This window comes from Rhinolophus sinicus, linkage group LG16 (genome assembly GCF_036562045.2).
Source record: "Rhinolophus sinicus isolate RSC01 linkage group LG16, ASM3656204v1, whole genome shotgun sequence".
Lineage (NCBI taxonomy): Eukaryota > Metazoa > Chordata > Mammalia > Chiroptera > Rhinolophidae > Rhinolophus > Rhinolophus sinicus.
The window spans coordinates 32,869,993-32,889,389 of record NC_133765.1 but is presented as its reverse complement, the minus strand read 5'-3'; the positions used below and the strand labels follow the sequence as shown (position 1 = coordinate 32,889,389).

The 19,397-nt window shown below is 51.8% G+C and overlaps 1 protein-coding gene across 7 annotated transcripts in view; it reads left to right on the top strand.

Annotated features, from left to right (window-relative positions):
- The window catches only part of CUX2 (cut like homeobox 2), a 231,180-nt gene extending 211,783 nt beyond the window's left edge, over window positions 1-19,397 (top strand). For all 7 annotated transcript variants that reach the window (XM_074321133.1, XM_074321129.1, XM_074321131.1 and 4 more), the window contains 7 exons: window positions 30-131; window positions 3,940-4,736; window positions 5,482-5,641; window positions 10,266-10,535; window positions 11,440-11,628; window positions 13,144-13,417; window positions 16,370-19,397. In XM_074321133.1, the coding sequence (XP_074177234.1) occupies window positions 30-131; window positions 3,940-4,736; window positions 5,482-5,641; window positions 10,266-10,535; window positions 11,440-11,628; window positions 13,144-13,417; window positions 16,370-17,171 (2,594 nt within the window). In that variant the 3' untranslated portion in view covers window positions 17,172-19,397. The remainder of the gene's footprint in view (window positions 1-29; window positions 132-3,939; window positions 4,737-5,481; window positions 5,642-10,265; window positions 10,536-11,439; window positions 11,629-13,143; window positions 13,418-16,369) is intronic.

The following is a 19,397-nucleotide window of genomic DNA, read 5'->3' as shown; positions in this document are numbered from 1 at the left end:
ACACGACAGATGCCTTCTTGCCGCCCTAGGCAGCATCACCCCGAGGATCCGCACGCCAGAGACGGGCTCTGATGACGCTATCAAGAGCATCCTGGAGCAGGCCAAGAAGGAGATTGAGTCGCAGAAGGGCGGTGAGTGTGGCCGGCGAGGCCAGAGCCTCCAGGGCCTGCTCTAAGCCCCTCTCCCCCCTCTGTCCACTCCAGAGGGGATGGCAAGCAGGTCAGAACGTCTTCGCCTCTCGCACAGTCTGCAGCCAGACCTGTGCTGTCCGGTATGGAGCCACTCGCTGCCCGTGAGTGTATCCATTCAACCTGATTTTAAACGTGTGCAACTTCAGTTCTTCAGCCGCACAAGCCACATGGCACAGGCGACAGCGGGTGGCCGTACGGGACAGCACATCTCAGGACACCTCCCGCATCGCTCAGTTCTGTTGGCAGCACTGGTCTGGGTTGTACGATGTCCTCAGGTTCAAGAGGCTCAGTGATCATCATCACACAGGAGCTTGTGAAACACACGCAGGCCTGAGCCTCACCTCTGACCATTCGTCTCACCCTTCTGGTTCCCAAGGAGACACTTGTCCTGGCTCCTCCTGCCTCAGACCTGGCGGTCACACCTTCCCCTGGGGCACCGGTGTTAGCCACAGACTGGGGCTGAAAGCAATGCAGATTTGTTTTATGATGCTGGAGGTCTGAAGTCCAAAACCAGCCTCCCTGGGCTAGTCAGAGATTCGGCAGGGCCAGGTCCTTCTGGAGGCTCAGGGGAGAATCTGTTTCCTCGCCGTCTCAAGCCCCTAGAGGCCGCCTGCACTCTTTGCCTGTGGCCCCTTCATCTATCGTCCAGTCCAGCATCATGGCCTCTTCAGTCTCTCTCTCTGATCACCCTGCCTCCCGTCTTATAAGCAGCCTTGGGATTACGCAGGGCCCACCCAGATAAGCCAGGACAATCTCCCCATTTCATGATCTATAGCCTTAATCACATCTGCAAAGTCCCCTTTGCCATGTAAGGTGACATACTCGCCAGTCCCAGACATTGTGGGGATGTGGATATTTATTTATTTATTTATTTTGGGAGGGGCATTATTTAGTCCACCACAGTGTATTTTCTCCATCAGCCCTGCAAATTGGGGATTTCCCCGGGGCTCCACCCCAGACCCTCTGACTTTCCTACTCTTCCTAGATGAGTTCATCCACTCCTGGAAATTTCAACAACCAACAGCGCCCAAATTGGTCTCTAGGCCAGACCCCAATTGGTCCCCACTGGCATCTCAAACTCAACATGTCTGAGACAGAGCTCATCGTCTTCCTCTACCCCTCACTCCCTCCCCAAACCCCCGACTCAGGGCTGGGAACCTGTCACGGGTGGTGCTAGAAACCCCTTAGCCCTGGCAGCCTGGCAGCCAGCCCACCCAGGGGCCACTCACCCTCTAAGTGTTTTTTTAAAGCTTGTCCATCCCCCACCCCAATTGTCACCAGCCTTGTGAGTCACCGTCATCACTTGCTGGGACCGTTGTGGCAGCCTCTTCACTGATCTTGCCAATGACATTGTAGGCCCCACTCTATCCCATTGTCTCTGCAGAGTCCAGAGGGATCTTTCTAGAACACACACGTGGTCCGTCACTATTCAGAAGCCTCCCGTGGCTCCCCATTGTCCTCGGGATAAAGTCCCAGCTCTTCAACAGGCCTACAATCTTCCGACCCTTCCCACCCCCTCCATGCCTCTCACATGACCTGCTGATGACCATGGTCATGCTCACCCCTAATGCCATCCTCATCCCAGACACGTTTCACCTGGCTGACTCCTGCTCATACTTTGTGACTCAACTCAAAAGTCACCTCCTCCAGGAAGCCCCCCACCCCTGTTTTGGATGATGCCCATCCTTGGATCATCCAAAATTACCTATATGTTGGGTGCAATGGAGCCAGACTGGCCTGGATGCAAATTCTGACCCTGCTGTTTATTAGCTGTGTGACCTTGGGCGAGTTTAACACGTTGCGTATGGCGGGGTTTAAATCCCTCGTGAAGATTCTCGTGATCCGTACACAACATGTTAAGTTACTTAGCCTCTCTGTGCCTCCATTTTCATCTTTAAAATGAGGACAGTATTAATGCTCCTTTCTTAAGGCGGTGGGAGGCTCAAATGAGACCAGGACTGGCAAGCACTCAGCCTGGGGCCTGGCATGTAGCAGGTGCCCCTGAAAGGTTAGCCATTGTTACAATTTATGTTCTCATTATAGTGTCGCTCTTGTTGCATTTGTTCATGTTGCAAATGACTCTGCTGGTGTGGCTGTCCCTCCCACAGGTCTGGGGGCTTCTGGTGGCCAGGGACCAATTTGCTTGCCTGCACCCGGCACAGTGTAACTCAACACAGTTGTAGACAGTTGCTGACTTTAGAACAGGTTGCAGAGCTCCCACTCCGTTTTGCGGTGTGTGCTGCCCCCTCGTGGCAACTCAGCAAGTGTCCCATTCCCAAGCCTCAACTTGCTGCTGGGAGCCTAGTTTCCCAAGGGCCCTCCCTCCCGCCTGGTTCCTGGTAGGGCTGGAGGCAGGCTTACCCTGCTAGGAACCTACACTGCCCCACCCCTATAATCTGCCGAGCCCCTATGGTGTATACACTAATTTCTTCCTTCTTGGTCAACTTCTGTAGCAAGAGAAAGGCAGTCATTCAGTAAACATTTACTATGTGCTAGACACCAGTTACAGATGTGGATAAAACACGATACTGGGGTGAAAATAACCGTGAGAAGCAATCTATTCTAACTCTCCCACTAAAAAGACAGGACAACTGAGGTCAGAGGGGGGGATATGTGCTCCCAGTTACACAGAGACCAAAGGAGAACCCAGGTCTTCTGACTCCCTATGCAGTGCTCTCCCAACTGGGGGGTCAGAAACAAGGCAGCAGGAAAATTAAAAAGGCAACATCACAGCAGAGGGAAACTTTTGCACAAGTGGGCCATTCAGGGTCTGTGAAGAGTTCAGCATGAGGAAATAGGCCAAGTTTATCACCCCATGCCCCTGACAACAGTGAATGCTAAGCAGAGAGCATCTAGCAGTTCTCGGGGAGGAAATGAGTGTGGCTGACTGCCAACTCAGGAGTTCTACTTCAGGGAATCGAAGAAAATGGGGACAGAGATTTATATACAAGCTATTCCTTTATCATTATTCACAACAGTGACAAACTGGAAACAACCTAAGTGTCCATCAGTGGGGGATTGGGTAAATAGAGACTACCCCCTCAGTGGCATATGCAGCCATTAAAGATAGAAGAACTTTTAATGATAGGAAAAACTACTCATGTTGATATGAAATGGGGGCAAATCAGGCTATGCTCCCATATTGAGTATGATCATAACACGCATGGAATTGAAAAAGAGACCGGAAGGAAATACATGAGAATATTTCCTGTAGTTGCCTCTGGGAGAGAAATTGGAGGGGATTTTTATTTTCATCTTAACTTTTTGTGCTATTTTTGCTTGTTTTGGAGCTCTATAGAAAGGTTATGCTGTGTATCATCTGGGACTTGCAGTTTTCACTCAAGATTATGTTACTACTCTCTTCTCCGTGGGCATTTGGGTTCATGCCACTATTTTGCTGTTAGAGTAAATGAAGCAGCCTCTTTTATGGGCTATAGTATTTTCCTTGTCTTTGAACATTTGCATAGATGGGTCATAGCATATGTAAAAGACAAGTCTTTTATTACATTACCTTATCCCCTGAGCACTTTCTCCACACGTGCTAAATCTCACTGTCCCCCTGATTTGTAAAGGCTACCTGACATTCTCCCATACAGATTGACCATAGTTTACTTAACCAGTTCCTAATTTGTGGACACAGATTGCCTCCTACAAGTTGCTGCTGTAAATACTGAAGCTGTAACCATCTCAGCCCCTCAGGCCGTGCCCTAATGATGGGCCTCTGGCCACCCTGTCGTCCTCCCCACAGGTGAGCCCAAGAACTCAATGGCTCCTTTGAGCATCACCAATGGCACAGCCTCTGCCAGTACCTCAGAAGATGCCATCAAGAACATTCTGGAACAGGCGCGCCGGGAGATGCAAGCACAGCAGCAGGCCCTGCTGGAAATGGAGGCAGGCCCCCGGGGCCGCTCGGTGCCCCCCTCGCCCCCAGAGCGGCCCTCCCTGGCAGCCGTGAGCCAGAACGGGGCCCCGACCTACGTCAAGCAGGAGGACAGTGGTGTCTGCAGTGGCGCTGGCAGCGGGGGGATCAGCAGCAGTGCCACACAGACGTCCCTCACCGTCCTGTCCCCCGCCGCCTTCGTGCAGAGCATCATCCGGAAGGTCAAGTCAGAGATCGGGGACGCCGGCTACTTCGACCAGCACTGGGCCTCGGACCGCGGGCTGCTCAGCCGCCCCTATGCCTCCGTCTCGCCCTCACTCTCCTCGTCCTCCTCCAGCTACTCTGGCCAGCCCAACGGACGGGCCTGGCCCCGTGGGGACGAGGCGCCCTCGGCCCCCGAGGACGAAGCGGCCGGGGGTGAGGACGAGCCCCCCAGGGTGGGCGAGCTCAAGGCTGAGGGGGGCGTCCCCGAGGCGGGCAGTGGCGGGCGGCTGGCCTACTACCCAGCGTATGTGCCACGCACGCTGAAGCCCACCGTGCCACCCCTGACCCCCGAGCAGTACGAGCTCTACATGTACCGTGAGGTGGACACACTGGAACTGACTCGCCAGGTCAAGGAGAAGCTAGCCAAGAATGGAATCTGCCAGAGGATCTTTGGGGAGAAGGTGAAGACAGTAGGGGAGCCGCTTCGGGAGGCTCGAGGCCATGGGGCCCCTGGGGAGGGGGGGCCACCTGAGGACCCAGCCACCAGTGCCCATGGTCCAGAAAGAAGCATGTGTGAGCAAGAACAGGGTGCACACAGGATTCGAACCCAGGTCCCCGTGACCCCCAGAGCCCTTTTTCCTTTATCCGGCTGTCCCTGGGCCCTGTGGGCAGGGGGGCCGTGGGCAAGGCTGGCGTTCAATTCTACGGTTGTTGAAGCGGTAAAACATTTTCACCTGGTTAGGAATAACCGTTTTCCTCTCCTCCTTCAGGACTGTCCATCCCTCCCATGGTCCAGCCACTGAAGGGTTCAGGCTCAGTCCATCCAGGGGTCTCCTGGTTGGCTGGTGCCCCCCCAGTACCAGTGGTTATTCAGCTTTTAATATCACCTCTGCCCATAGCAGAGTAGCTGGCAAAGGATGAGACAAACCCAGACGAGGGAGAAGTGACCTAAGTGGGAGACATAGGAAAACTTCCTGGAGGAGGGAGCACTTGAGGGGTCTGAAAGTCTAGGTAGGATTGTTACATGTAGGGACATACAGAAGGGCACTGAAGGTGGGGGTACATTGCAGTCACATAGTAGGCACTTGGGAAATGAAGAACAAATGTCCTGTCGGGACAGAACAGTGGTCTTGGGAGGAGAGGGGAGGGGACAGCCTGTGTCCCAGGGTCCTGCTAAGCCACCTTTCCTGCCCCACCCGTCCCCAGGTGCTGGGTCTGTCACAAGGCAGTGTGAGTGACATGCTGTCCAGGCCGAAGCCGTGGAGCAAGCTGACACAGAAGGGGCGGGAGCCCTTCATACGCATGCAGCTGTGGCTCTCGGACCAGCTTGGCCAGGCGGTCAGCCAGCAGCCCAGCGCCGTGCAGGGTGAGTATCCACAGGGCTCTTTCGAGGGGTGCTGCCAGCCCCCCAGAACTGTGGTGAGCCCTCGCTATTCCGGTCCGTGCAATGGCACGTGCGTCTGCTTTCCTGCCCATGTCTGCCCCTCCCTCCGGCCCCATTGCCCCGGCTACCATTATCGCTCCCCTGGAAGACTGCAGTGGGCTCCTAGGGGGTGTCCCTACTTCCCTCTCATCCTTCCTTCAACCAGGCAGATGCATCTGCCGCTGGTGTTAAACCTCTAGGTAGCGCCAGAGCAAGTAGAGGAAATAATTTGCATGCGGAGCCCCACCCACATCCCCGTCAGGAATCTCTGCTTGATCTCTTTTTCCCAAGAATCCAGCACGCAGCCAGAACGCATCCTAGCGCAGGGCCTTGGGCAGCCAGGACCCATCCGCTAGTGATGCACAGGCAGGATGGAGTTTGGACTTTGCCTGGGGCAGGAAACTGAGGTTCAGAGAGTTGCCCAAAGCCACAGAGCGGGAGAGTGGAGCCCAGGGTCCCTCCTCTGGGACAACCAGTGGGCGGGCCTGTTGGGGACCTGCTGAGGTGCCCACTCGGGCTGTAGGTGGGCATGGCTGCGAGGACAGGACATCTGACCTGCCCACTGAGACCAGAGAAAGGAAGACACACTGAGGCCGGACCCTGAATCCCAGGACCTTAGCGCAGTCAGTGGGCCCATCTGTAAAGTGGGGATCAGTCCACAGGACAAAACCGCATCTCAGGGTCACAGAAATAAACCAGATTGACAGGTGTCAACAGGAATGCGGCCTGAAACACACAACAAAAGCACATGTCCCAGTGATGGTATTTATTTTAGAAGTTAACACCCACACACAGCAATACACATTGTTATGGTATTAGGGCTACAAGCTTATGCATTAAAATGAGAAAAAGGCGCCACTGTCGCCTGCCTGGGAAAAGGGGCTGCTCTGGACAGGAGGGGCCAGGGAGCGCTGGGGAGGGGAGGGGAGGCTCCGGCTCTCCCTGTTTGTTTTTTTCTTTTAAACGAATGAGATTTGAAGCAAATAAGAGAGTGTTAACATCTATTAAGGTAATGGGCCAGGGGAAGGGAGGGAGGACTTACATTTTCCGTATATTTTTATAGCTTTGAAATATTTTATAATTTAAAATTTTTAATGGAAATGCTCTGCTCCATTAGGCTGTTGTGGGGACAAATACACCCCATGATAATGGCGGCGACCATTTGTCCCACTTGCTGAGCGCTTGCAGCACTTTCTTTCTCAATCTTCACGCCATGTGTTCCCTGTTGTACAGAGAAGAAACCAGGGGTATAAACAGCGTGGTGACTGGCCCGGCATCACTGGCCAGTTAGTGGCCGAGCCAGGATCAGAACGCAGGGGGCTCTTAACCATGGGGCTGCCCTGCTTTCCCAGGGTGCCCACCCTTTTTGTTGTTGCGTTGTATTTTAATTAGTTGACTTTTTTTCCCTGTGGTACAATTCACATACCATAAAATTGACCACTTTAGCCATATTTTAAGGTGTCAGTGGCGTTTAGCACAGTCACAGTGTTATACAGCCAGCACCTCTGTCCAGTGCCAGCACATTTTTATCTCCCCAAAGGGAAACCGCATACCCATTAAACGGTCACTGCCACTTTCCCCTCTCCTCCCAGCCCCTGGCCACCACCAGTCTGCTTTCTGTCTCTGTGGATTTACCTGTTCTGGGCATTTCGTGTCAATGGAATCATACTAGGTGGCCTTTGTGTCTGACTTCTTTCACTCAGCATCATGTTTTCAAGATTCTTCCGTGTTGTAGCGTGTATGAGAATTCCATTTTTTTCATGGCTGAGTAATATTCCATTGTATAGGTAAACTACCTTTTGGCTATTGTCACAAATGCTGCTATGAACGTTCGTGTGCATGTTTTTGAACACCTATTCTCTATTCTTTTGGATCTACATGTGCAGTGGAATTGCTGGGTCATTTAGTAATTCTGTATTTAACTTATTGAGGAACTTCCAAACTGTTTTGCTTGGCAATTGCAGCATTTTACATTCCCAGTAGCAATGTATGGGGGTTCCTGTTTCTCCATATCCTTGGCAACACTTGCTAGTCTCTGTTTCTTACTGCCATCCTAGTGGGTATGAAATGGTATCTCACTGTAGTTCTGATGTGACTTCCCTGATGTCTAATTGTTTGGGGGAAGGGGGTGTTTGTTTAATTTTTTTGTTGTGGGAGAATTTGAGTTAGGATAGGGTTAGGCAAAGGTCAAGAATGTTCATGGTAGAAAAAACAGTACCAACCAAGGTTGGGAGGCAGGATCGTACGGTTTGGGAAGGAAGATGAATGCCGGTGAGAGTGAACACCTTGTCCCCCGCTCACCTGCAGGCCGGGAAGCCAGGGCCCCAGGTTTATGGAAGCAGAGATGTGAGTGGTAGCTGCTACCCACATGGGGCAGGTGGTGGCTGATTCAACCAAAGCCACTGCTCGTCCACAACATAAGGCAGGAGAATGATCCACTGCCCACAAGATCCCATGTTGTCTGGCTTTTGGGGTGAGTCTGGACCTGTCCCAGCCCCCCTTTGGTCCATGGCCCCTCCACACTGGCCACCGGGCAGGCACTAGCGCTGGAGCCCCTGACCTCCAGGGCGTTGGGGGTGAGCTGGATGCTGGGGGAGGGTTAAAAGCATGCCCTCCCATCCGCACCAGCTGCCGGCCATGGAGCCCAGTTAATTAACCAGCCTTGTCAGTGACGCCCACAGTGGTTGATCAGTATTCCAGGCACTTCTCAGAATTCTCCAGCAGTTGAGGAAGCCCCGCTCCCCCCACACAGTTGCTGTCTCCTACCCGTCTCTGCCCCCATCAGGGTCTCCTCCGCCCTTGGCTTTCTTAGTGTTTCTTTGTCCCATTTCTCTCTCTCTCTGGCTTCCCTTTTCCATCCCTCTCTGTCTCTCTCACTCTGCACCTCCCTCCCATCGTCTTCTACCTCTGCTTGCTCTGTCTCTCCATCTCTCCTTCCATCTCTCCTTCCCTGTCTGTATCATGACCTACTGACCCGTTTGTCCAGGGCATGGGACTTTCTGTGCTGAAACCAGGAAAGCCCCAGGCAAACCGACATCAGTTGCTCACCCTGCTCTCTCCTCTGCTTCCTGCCCACACCCCTGTCCAGCAGCCCTCACTCCAACCCCCACCTGACTGTTCATGTTCGACCTCCCGGCCCTTTGTGGTTAGCGTGTTCCTCCTGGTAGAGTTGGTTTCTGAATCCTTCAGTAATTTTGTCAGAAGCAGTCCTGGAAGAGGAGTCAGAAGAGGCCCGCCTTCTGTGGGGGTGGAGGAGTGGGGGTGGTCCACATCTGGGTACATCTCCATCTCTCATCCCATTGCTTCTCTGGCTGGAAATCTGGCCCTTTCAGTGGAGATGTGGAGAGGTGGTTTTCCGAGGGCCGATGTCTCCAGAGACCTGCCCATTCTCCTCCAGCTGAGCCTGCCGGCAACCTGTGGTCACTTGAAACAGCCACTTGTTTTCCCAGGCTGGCCCTTCCCCACCAGCTTTGCGTCTCTACTGGTGACAGTGACCGGAGATGTGTCCATGTCAGCTCCAGCATCACACGGATGCCACCTAGATATCCAAGATCAGCCAATGTGGGGTCAGGTGGGACCTTAGGATCCTCGAGACCCCAGACATGGGCTGTCAGCCACACGGGGCTCTGATGTACGACTCAGAAGTTTGAGGCTTCACTCTGCAACTTTCAGGGTAATCGGGTCCTGGCTGAAATTTTCACTCAAGAGATATCAGCCCAGTGCCTCCTGCTCCTCCCCCAACCCCCCAAGCTCCAAAGACACCCATGCAGTCTGTGCCTTCCTGGGGCTCGTAATCGGTGGACGAAAGGACAGGGTGGGGTGTAAGCAGACCTGAGCTCTTGTCCTGATTTTGCCATGGGTCACTGTGTGACCCTAGGCACACATTTTTGAACCTCTCTGAGCCTCAGTTTCCTCATCTATAAAATGGGATGACAATAGTACCTTCCTCGTAGATGTGTTTTTTTTAGTGACTTGAGATCATGGGCATAAAATATGTAACACTACCCTGGGCATGTAGTAAGTGCTCAATCAAAGTAAGTTTTATTAAATATTGTCATCATTATCATCTGCTAAGGGAGAGATCTGGCACAAGCAAGAAATTACAGTGAAGCCAGTTATTTTATACACGGTCTCGGGTCGGCTTTGATGCTTCCTCGTGGTATCATTCAGGCCATGCACTTTTGGCAGTCATATCACAGAAGTGATGCTGCGTCCTGGGAACCTCGTATCAGGAGGCACCAATTGTTGACTTGCCCCGTGATTGGTGACATTAACTTTGATCACTTGCTTAAGGTGGTGGCTGCCAGTTATCTCTACTGTAAAGTTACTATTTTTTCCTTTGTAACTAATAAGTATCTTGTGGGGATGTACTTTGCGACTATGTAAACTTTCATCTGCTAGTTTTCCCATGCAGGACTGGCTGTCCCTGCCTGAGATATTACTATGGTGGTTGCAAAATGGGTTGTTGCCAACTCTTGGCTCTATGTAACAAAACAAGCCTGTCCAAACCGTGTGTGTCTATGCCAGGTTGCAGTAACTGCCTTCTGTGTCTCTCTGTGGCCCACAGCCAGTCCCACCGAACCAAGGTCCTCGCCATCCCCACCCCCTAGCCCCACGGAGCCCGAGAAGAGCTCCCAGGAGCCCTTGAGCCTGGCGTTGGAGAGCAGCAAGGAGAATCAGCAGCCGGAAGGCCGCTCCGGCTCCTCGTTGAGTGGGAAGATGTACTCAGGCAGCCAGGCCGCGGGCGGCATCCAGGAGATTGTGGCCATGTCCCCTGAGCTGGACACGTACTCCATCACCAAGAGGGTCAAAGAGGTCCTCACCGACAATAACCTAGGTACGGGGTGGTGGGAGCTGGGGGGACTGCCTCCACCCTGGCTGGCTCCTGCTCACCTAGGAAAGTGCCCACAGTGAGACCCCGAGGCGCTGGGGTCCAGCCTGAAGGTGTCAGTCATCCCTGGGGCTCCTGGGACCCTCTAGGAGGCATCTAACTCTGACCGGGGTTTCTAGAGAGTTATAATAAGTTACAAAGTAAATAAACTAACCCCCAGCCTCCAGTCCAGTTTTTATGTATCTTTGACACTTTCTGAACACATGCAAGAATACACTAGTTTCTTCTTTTCTCTTTTCTATATGGATGAAATGACACACATACATACACTGTCCTACAACTTGCTTTTGAAAAATTAACACTGTTTTGTGGACACCCTTCCACATTAGAATGATTTGACTGCCAACATTCTTTTTCACTGTTGCAAAGTGTTTCAGGCCGTGGGTGCCCTACATTTTTCACCCAACTGATGGGCATTTCAGTTATTTCCAGTTTTTTGCCACCTCTGAAACTACGTCCGGATGCGTCCTCGTGCCCTTGGGCAAGTACAACTGGAGGATAAATCCCAGTGGAATTGCTGAACCAGAGGATAGGAGCATTGACATTTTGATAGAATCTGTCAAATTACTCCCTAACAAGGTGATCAGGGGTCGGCTTGCAGACAATTGCAGAGGTCTCCTAGGAGTGACGAACGTCTAAATGACAAAAGCGTTGTGGGCAGCTTCTGGTCTCCCCCACAGTCTCCTATTTTGTAGAAAGGTCCCCTCGAGATCCACAGTGGGTGTGGGTTCCCCCATGTCTGTTCGTGGAGACATCCCGGCTTCTCCCCTGACTCTCCCATTTCCCGTCTCCCCTGAGAATACCTCGGCCCTGCCCGGGGTGACCGGTGGCACTCCTCCCCTGTCCCCAGGGCAGCGGCTGTTCGGGGAGAGTATCCTGGGCCTGACTCAGGGCTCCGTGTCTGACCTGCTGTCCCGGCCAAAACCCTGGCACAAGCTGAGCCTAAAGGGGCGGGAGCCCTTTGTGCGCATGCAGCTGTGGCTCAGTGACCCCCATAATGTGGAGAGGCTGCGGGACATGAAGAAGCTGGAGAAGAAAGGTGAGCCGTGGGTCCTCCGGGTCTGCCCTCGGGTTTTCCCATTGGAACCAGATCTAGTTGTAACCCCAATAAACCCAGGGCCGCAGGGGTCCCGTCTCAGCCTGGTGTGGGGTGTAAGGAATAGTAATCCCACAGAATAGAATTGAAACCATTCAAATATTTACTGTTTCTCCCATGAAAATGCCCATCCCTCATCTCTCTCAGCATCCCTCCTCACACCCATAACTACTTTATTAAAGTCTTTACCAACCCCACTGCACGGTCCCCAAAACGCTCCCTCTCTGGTCCCTCCATTCTCTGCATCAAGCCCCTACTATATAAAATAGGTAGGTAGGTAGGTAGGTAGGTAGGTAGGTAGGTAGGTAGGTAGATGGTAGATAGGCAGATGATAGATGATAGATAGATAGATAGATAGATAGATAGATAGATAGATAGATAGATAGATAAATAGATGATCCATAGATGGGTAGGTAGATAATACATAGATAGATCCTCCTTTGCCCATTACCCAGATCCTGCACAGCAAAGCACAGAATTGACCCGGCAAGCAAGAGTCCTGGGGGAGTTGGACAAGAAGACTGCAGGTTCCTACCTCGTCCAATAGTATCTCTTATCCCTGAAGAAATGAGCTGGCGCTGAGCACCCCACTGTGCGCCCTCCCAATCCCATGCTGTGCATAAGGGAATCCTTGACCTCAAAAAGCTCAGGGTCCAGTTGGGGGATGAGATACGAGGAGTTGAAAAGTTGTCATCCGGAGCAGCCAGGCAGCTCATGAGGAGAGCCCAGCATCGAGCCAGCCTGTGAGGGGCACGTGGGCCAAAGCCAAGGCCAGGCTCGGCTGTCGGCATCAGAGACTTTGCAGTCGAGAACTCGGCCTGCCCCTTCCTGGCTGTGTGGCCTTTAGCAAGTTTCTTCCCCTTTCTGTGCCTCATTCTCTTCATCTGAAATTAAGAGGTGGTGGCATCTACCTCAGAGCATTGCTGTGAGGGTTAAATGAGACCCTAATACCTGACCTCCTCCATTCTGAAAAAGCATTTTTTTTTTTTCACATTTTGACAAACTGAGGTTGAGATACATCATACAATTACTGTTTAAATTAATGTCCTGCCCCTGCTCCCTACACGACTGTGGTGAATTTCAGTGGCGCTTCTGTCCACGCAGAGATGCCTCATAGCACCCTGTTTTGAGAATCTGCTATCTGTGAGGCACCCCGCTAAGCATCGGCATGTTAACACTTTGGGTGCTAGCCAGCGACCGGCCTTAAGGGGGAAGCACGCACCCTCACTCTCAGGCAGGTGTGGGCAGGCAAGCGTCTCAGCGGAGGCGTTGGCAGGATGTGGAAGGAGAGCCAGGAGAGAGAAAAGGATGAGACAGGGAGCAGACCCCCACTTTTAGGGCACAGAGGTTCTCTGAGGTTCAGCCCCTTCAGCGGTTCCCGCTGCCGCTGGGGGGTGGGGTGCACGTAGCAGTGGGCCGGGCCGGCCCCGCTCAGCCCGCCTCCCCTGCCCGCCCCAGCCTACCTGAAGCGCAGGTACGGACTCATCAGCACTGGCTCCGACAGTGAGTCTCCAGCTACTCGCTCCGAGTGCCCCAGCCCCTGCCTGCAGCCCCAGGACCTGAGCCTCCTGCAGATCAAGAAGCCTCGCGTGGTACTGGCCCCCGAGGAGAAGGAGGCGCTGAGGAAGGCCTACCAGCTGGAGCCCTACCCCTCCCAGCAGACCATTGAGCTCCTCTCCTTTCAGCTCAACCTCAAGACCAACACCGTCGTCAACTGGTTCCACAACTACAGGTGGGCCTACTGGGGCGGGCGGGCCCCTGGGAGGTGGGCAAGGTCTCGGCTGGACCCCCTTCCCCATCTCAGGGCCTGCAGGGAGCCCAGCATGGCCTCTGGGAGATGGGGAGACCGTATTGCATGGGTGTTTGGATTTAGAACACAGACAAACCGTGCTGTAAATCCCAGCTCCACCATTTCCAGCTGTGAGACCCGGGGCAAGTCACTTCACCTCCCTGAGCCTCAGTCTTCTAACCTATAAAGTGGGAACCATGGAATCTACGTCACAGAGTTGTCCTGCAGATTCGAGGAGCTTACATATTTACGTAAAATACCTGGCACAGGGTATGTGGCGGGTGCTGACGTTTCTATTGTCCCTATCTTTATTACTACTTCCCCAGCTTGCTCTGCGCCTGCCTCTGTAAGGGACAGGTGATGGTGTTTGCGGCACAGGCCTGAGGAACCCTAACTTCCCACTGAGCCTCATGTTGGAGCCCCGATTCCGGTCTCTTGGCCTCCCCCACTCCCGAGGCCAGAGGAAAGCCCTCCGGCAGCCCTATGGGGAGTGGCTGATTCCGCCCACTCACCAGGCACCAGTCTCAGTCACTGACCTGCAGTGGGTTAGGCTTCCTGGGAGTTTGTTGTTGACTGGGTCTGGCAGGACCCCAGAAGACTGCAGAGGGGCTTCCTGAGGCCAGCGAGACCCTGGGGAGCAGACTGGTAGGATTTCAGGGGCTGTCTCTGAGGCATCCCCTGTCAAGATTCCTGAGCAAGAAATGTCTGGTGTCCACGTGGTGCCAGAGACAAGAGTCCATGCATGTGTTCCAGGGGCAAAGAAAAGGTCTCTTGATCCAAGGGAAGAGAGCAAGAGGAGACTAGAAGGGTGAAATCTCCTGTCTCCACAGCCAGGCATGGGCATCACAAAGACCTGAGTTCATCTTGGCTGTGTGTTCTTGGGCGAGTCACTGTACCTCTCTGAGTCTCATCCCTATTTTACAGATAAGGAACCTAATACTTAGCCAACAATGCTGACTCGAGGATCAAATGAAAAACTTGAAGCAGAAACACAGTGTTAAATATTGTTTATTGTCTGGCTCAGGCCCAGAGCCTGCCAAATGTTAAATGACATAGGTCCTTAAAGCCTCACGTCCTCCTTCCCTCCCTGGGGGATATAAGGACATCCTCTCCCCTCTTGTTTCTCACAGGAACTGAGCATTCCATTATTATCCAGCATATTCATTCAACAAATATTTGCCATGTGTACAGTGAGCCAGGGTCTGGGATACAAAAGTTCAAAGGACATCCCTGTCCTTAGGGAGCTTAAAATTACAAACCAGATAATTTCCCTACAACCTAATAAATGCTGTAAAGCAGGAAGGAATAGGGGCTGAGGGAAAAGGGAATTCTGCCTGGGGAAGACCTAACAGAAGAGGTGGCATTTGAGCTGGGTTTGGAAGGATGAATAGGAGTTTGCACCAAGGAGCAAAGAGAATTGCACTCCCAAAAGAAATCACTCTCAAAGAGTCGTAGTTATAGAAGAATACATTATGTCATTTGGTGATTGTTTATTGAGCACATACTCTGTGCCAGGCACCGAAGAGAACACGGCAAAGTTCTTGCCCTTAGCATCCCTCACAGACTAGCAGGGAAGGCCTCTATCAAACAAGTGCTCATATGAATGTATCATTACAAACTGCAGTGAGCTCTGGGAACTGCAAACAACAGGAGGTTTTGGGGGGAAAATTACCAGGTTTGCCTTGCTATAGGTTTGGGAATCAGGCATTGCAAGGACTAATTTGTACTATGGTGTGAATGACTGGCTGTTGGCCTGGTACACGATAAGCATCCATTATAATGTTTATAATTACAATTGTCAGTATTATGTATCAATAACATGTGCTTTATTATGCTTTATTATTAATATAAATGGGCAGAGGGCTACAGCATTGGAGGTGCTGAGGAAGCCCTGTCACTCTGACTTTGGATGGGTCATCTGACCTCTCTGGACCTTGTTTGCTATCAGGAAGATAATTAATGGACTGAGACCCATTCCTGGCTCTTCCTGCTCTAAAACATAGTGTATGGGACTAAGTTTCCCTCCCAAAGAGGGGAGGCTGTTGAAGTGAAGAGAGAATGGGTTCTGGACTAGAATTTGGGGTATCCGGCTCTGGTCCCAGCTTTGCCTCTGTGTGCTGTGGTGGGTGACCTGGACAGGTCACTCTCTGTGCCTCAGTTTCCCCTCTGGGCTGATGTGTACGAGTCCCTCCAGGAAAGAAACAGGGAGTTGTTGCCTCAAACTAGATCTGAGTTTGGCTTTGAGAAATGCTCTAGAACGGTGCTGTCCAACAGAAATATAATGCAATCACATATGTGATTTAGAATTTCCTAGTAGCCACATTAAAAAAAAATAATAAAAGAAACAGATGAAATTAATTGTAGTCGTATATTTTATGTAGTCCAGTATATACAAACATAACAATTTCAAGATGTAATCAATATAAAAACTTTATTGATGAGATCTTTTACATATTTTCTGTATTAAGCCTTCAAAATTTGGTGTGGACTTTGCCCTTCCATCACATCTCAATTCGAACTAGCCACATTTCAAATGCTCAAGAGCCATATGTGGCCAGTGGCTCCTGAACTGGACAGTGCAGGTCTAGATCATGAGCTTTGGAATCCAGCAGTCCTGAGTTTAAGTCCTGGCTCTGCCACTTCACTGGCTCTGTGACCTGTGAGAAGACACTCAGCACCTCGGAGACTTGTTCCCTCCTGTAGGAAGTGGGGGTAATGATAGCACCCACCTGGAAGGGTTGTCAAGAGGACTCGCTAAGACACTGCATGTGAGGAAGCTCAATGCCTAGTGAGGCCCCTGGGGAGTGGGTGGGGTCAAAAGACCACTCGTGGATTGAGCCCAGGATTAGCCAGGATCCCTGTCCAGCCCCTCGCTCACCGCCATTTCTGCCCCAGGTCCCGGATGCGCCGGGAGATGTTGGTGGAGGGGACCCAAGACGAACCAGACCTTGACCCCAGTGGGGGTCCTGGCGTCCTCCCGCCAGGCCATTCCCAGCCAGACCCCACCCCGCAGAGCCCGGACTCTGAGGCTGAAGACCAGAAGCCTACTGTGAAGGAACTGGAGCTTCGGGAGGGCCAAGAGGAGAGCGTCACGTCCCTGACTGCCCAGGACGCAGCGCAGGTGAGGATTAAGCAGGAAGAGACTGAAGAGGATGCTGAGGAAAAGGCGGACAGCCAGCTCCAGGACTCAGGGGAGCTGGAAAACGGCCACGGTTCCCCCGAGGAGATGCATCCCAGCCCTCCACGTAACGATGGACTCCCAAAAGCAGCCCCCGGGCCCCTTCTTCCAGGCAGGACCACCCCAGACTGCCCTGCACTGCAGCCCGCCCAGGAGAGCAGGGGTGGAGAGCGGCTACACCCGGACCCCCTGAGTTTTAAGTCGGCCTCGGAGTCGTCACGCTGCAGCCTGGAGGTGTCACTGAACTCGCCCTCGGCCGCCTCTTCACCAGGCCTCATGATGTCTGTGTCACCTGTGCCCTCGTCCTCAGCGCCCATCTCCCCATCCCCACCTGGTGCCCCCCCTGCCAAAGTGCCGAGTGCCAGCCCCACTGCCGACACAGCTGGGGCCTTGCACCCCAGCACCAAGGTGAACCCCAACTTGCAGCGGCGGCATGAGAAGATGGCCAACCTGAACAGCATCATCTACCGGCTAGAGAGGGCTGCCAATCGGGAGGAGGCCCTGGAGTGGGAGTTCTGAAGGCAGGACACGGGCGAGGGGCATCCCTGATTGGCCACCCTCCCTCTCACTCACTGTCCCAGACAGGGCGTCGTACAGAAGGGAGGAACTCAACCATCAAAATGTGGACAGCGATGTTATGCCGTTTACGTTTTTTGTTGTAATCCTAGCTCTGTAAGTTGTGAGTGAGCAGGTGGGGCAGATGCCACTGCCTCCTCTTTTTGGCACCCTCTGCTCCAGGGAGCACCCTCTGCTCCACCCTGGCCTGTCTAGAAGGGGCATAAGCAAAGTGGAAACTCCAAACTCTTTTAGAAAAATAAATAAATATTTATAGACCTCTTTTAGATATTTTAATAAAGGATCCTTTGGAATTTATTCCCAGCCGATGCTGTTTTGATATTACAGAGAGTTATAAAATCAGGATGCTGTCACAACTGTCGCGAAGTGTACACTGAAGTTGTGTCGTTTTTTGCCACTAGATGAGATTAAAAGAAGACAATTGTTCAAAGCCATCACAAAACACTCTAAGACATGACCAAAATTTAGATAACCTTTGAACCACGGTTTTGTTTTGTTTTTCCATGTCTGTCTATGAGACACAGCGCATTGCTACTGCCCCTCCAGAAACCGTGCTGAAAAGAGAAAGTCCAAAAGACTCTAAATGAAAAAAAGCTCGATGCCGTTGAGGATGTGTTTCATTCTGGTGGTCTGTTTTGCAACCTTGATAACACAGAATGTCCTGTGCCATTGTAAATGTTGTAGAGATGTGGGTTGTGGCCAGCGGTCCTATCTGAGATGTAACATGGTACAAAACAAACTGCCTACACTCCCTCAAGTCAGAAACCTGTGGGCCACACAGGTTGGGCGTCCATCTCGGCCATCTGTAGGCAAGATGTGTTTCCAGATCCTTTGGAAAGTCAGGCATGGGGGCAGGGGATTGGAGAGTGGCATTGAGCCCAAATGAGCCCATTCCCCAACCTGAATCATGGCCACAGTGCAGAAAGTTTCCCCTCTGGTTTTCCAGAGCAAGAGTGTGGCCACCATCTTCCTCTCCTTATGTTTGAAGAAAATAACAGCATTGGTCATCCCACAAGCACCCAGAGCCAAAAACTAGATTCATCACACTAGAGAACCCAACTCCTCTACTCACCCTCTTCTCTCTCAAGTGGACACTGGTGCTGCTTCTGGAAGGCGTCTGCAACTCTTAATTCCATGCAGAACAAGCGAGAAGGTTGAATTCACTGCAGTTTGACCACTGTACCCCGGTCTCCAAATCCATGCTCCTGCCTACAAACATCTGACCTTTTAGGGAGCAAAGACTCAACCCCCCAATTCAGAGAAGGCCTTCCTCCAGCATCTTTGTCATCATGGTTTCTAGGGGGAGAATTCCCAATTTGGATGAAACAGCCACCATATTGGTTGTTGAATCTCTCCTGGTTTTAGTTCTTTTCGTTTTTTAAACTCTCTGTGGGAAGGCTGAATTGGGTGACTCCCCAGCTGCATCCAGAATGACAATGAAAAGGTGGCCATCATCGGAGCCGATCCAATGCCAGGGGGAGAGATGGCTGATAGAGGTTTCAAGGATGCAGCAAGCATTTTGAAACCAGGCTACTGAAACCCAGTGACCAGAAGGGAACAATTGAGGGCCGTTCCAGAAATCTCAACTCTCATGCACCCAGCCCAGGCTGCAGCCTCCACACCAATCAATGAAGAACAACACAAACCCTGCAGGAAAACTTACTTTTCCATACACCCAGGCTATGCATTGAAGAGTTTTCCACTGTATACATTTTTATCCAGATGAAGGTATTTTTATATTTTGACAATAGGAAACAGTGACCAATTTTCAGAGTCATCAAATCTGGAACAAACGAAACATCTGCTTATAGCCACCACCGCCCTGTCGCAATTAAGACAACTGTGGGGGAACACACCACTTTTTACTGTTGAAACCTACACACCACTGAAATCCAGGCGTACACGATCCTTACAGAACTAACTCTGGCTTTTGTGTGACGGGATTTGGTTAAGCACTTAGTATAGTCTTTTGAAAACAGAAATCCTGTTGTACTTAAAGCTAGCGGACCCATGAACAACTATCAGGGTCACGTCCTATAACGGTTAAAACAAAACAGAAACCCACAAAAACCATTTCTATGAGAGATTGATGAACTTTGTTTAAAATTAAAAAGAAAAAAGGAACACGTTCTGTAAATGCGTCGCTCAATACAGAATTGTATAATAATG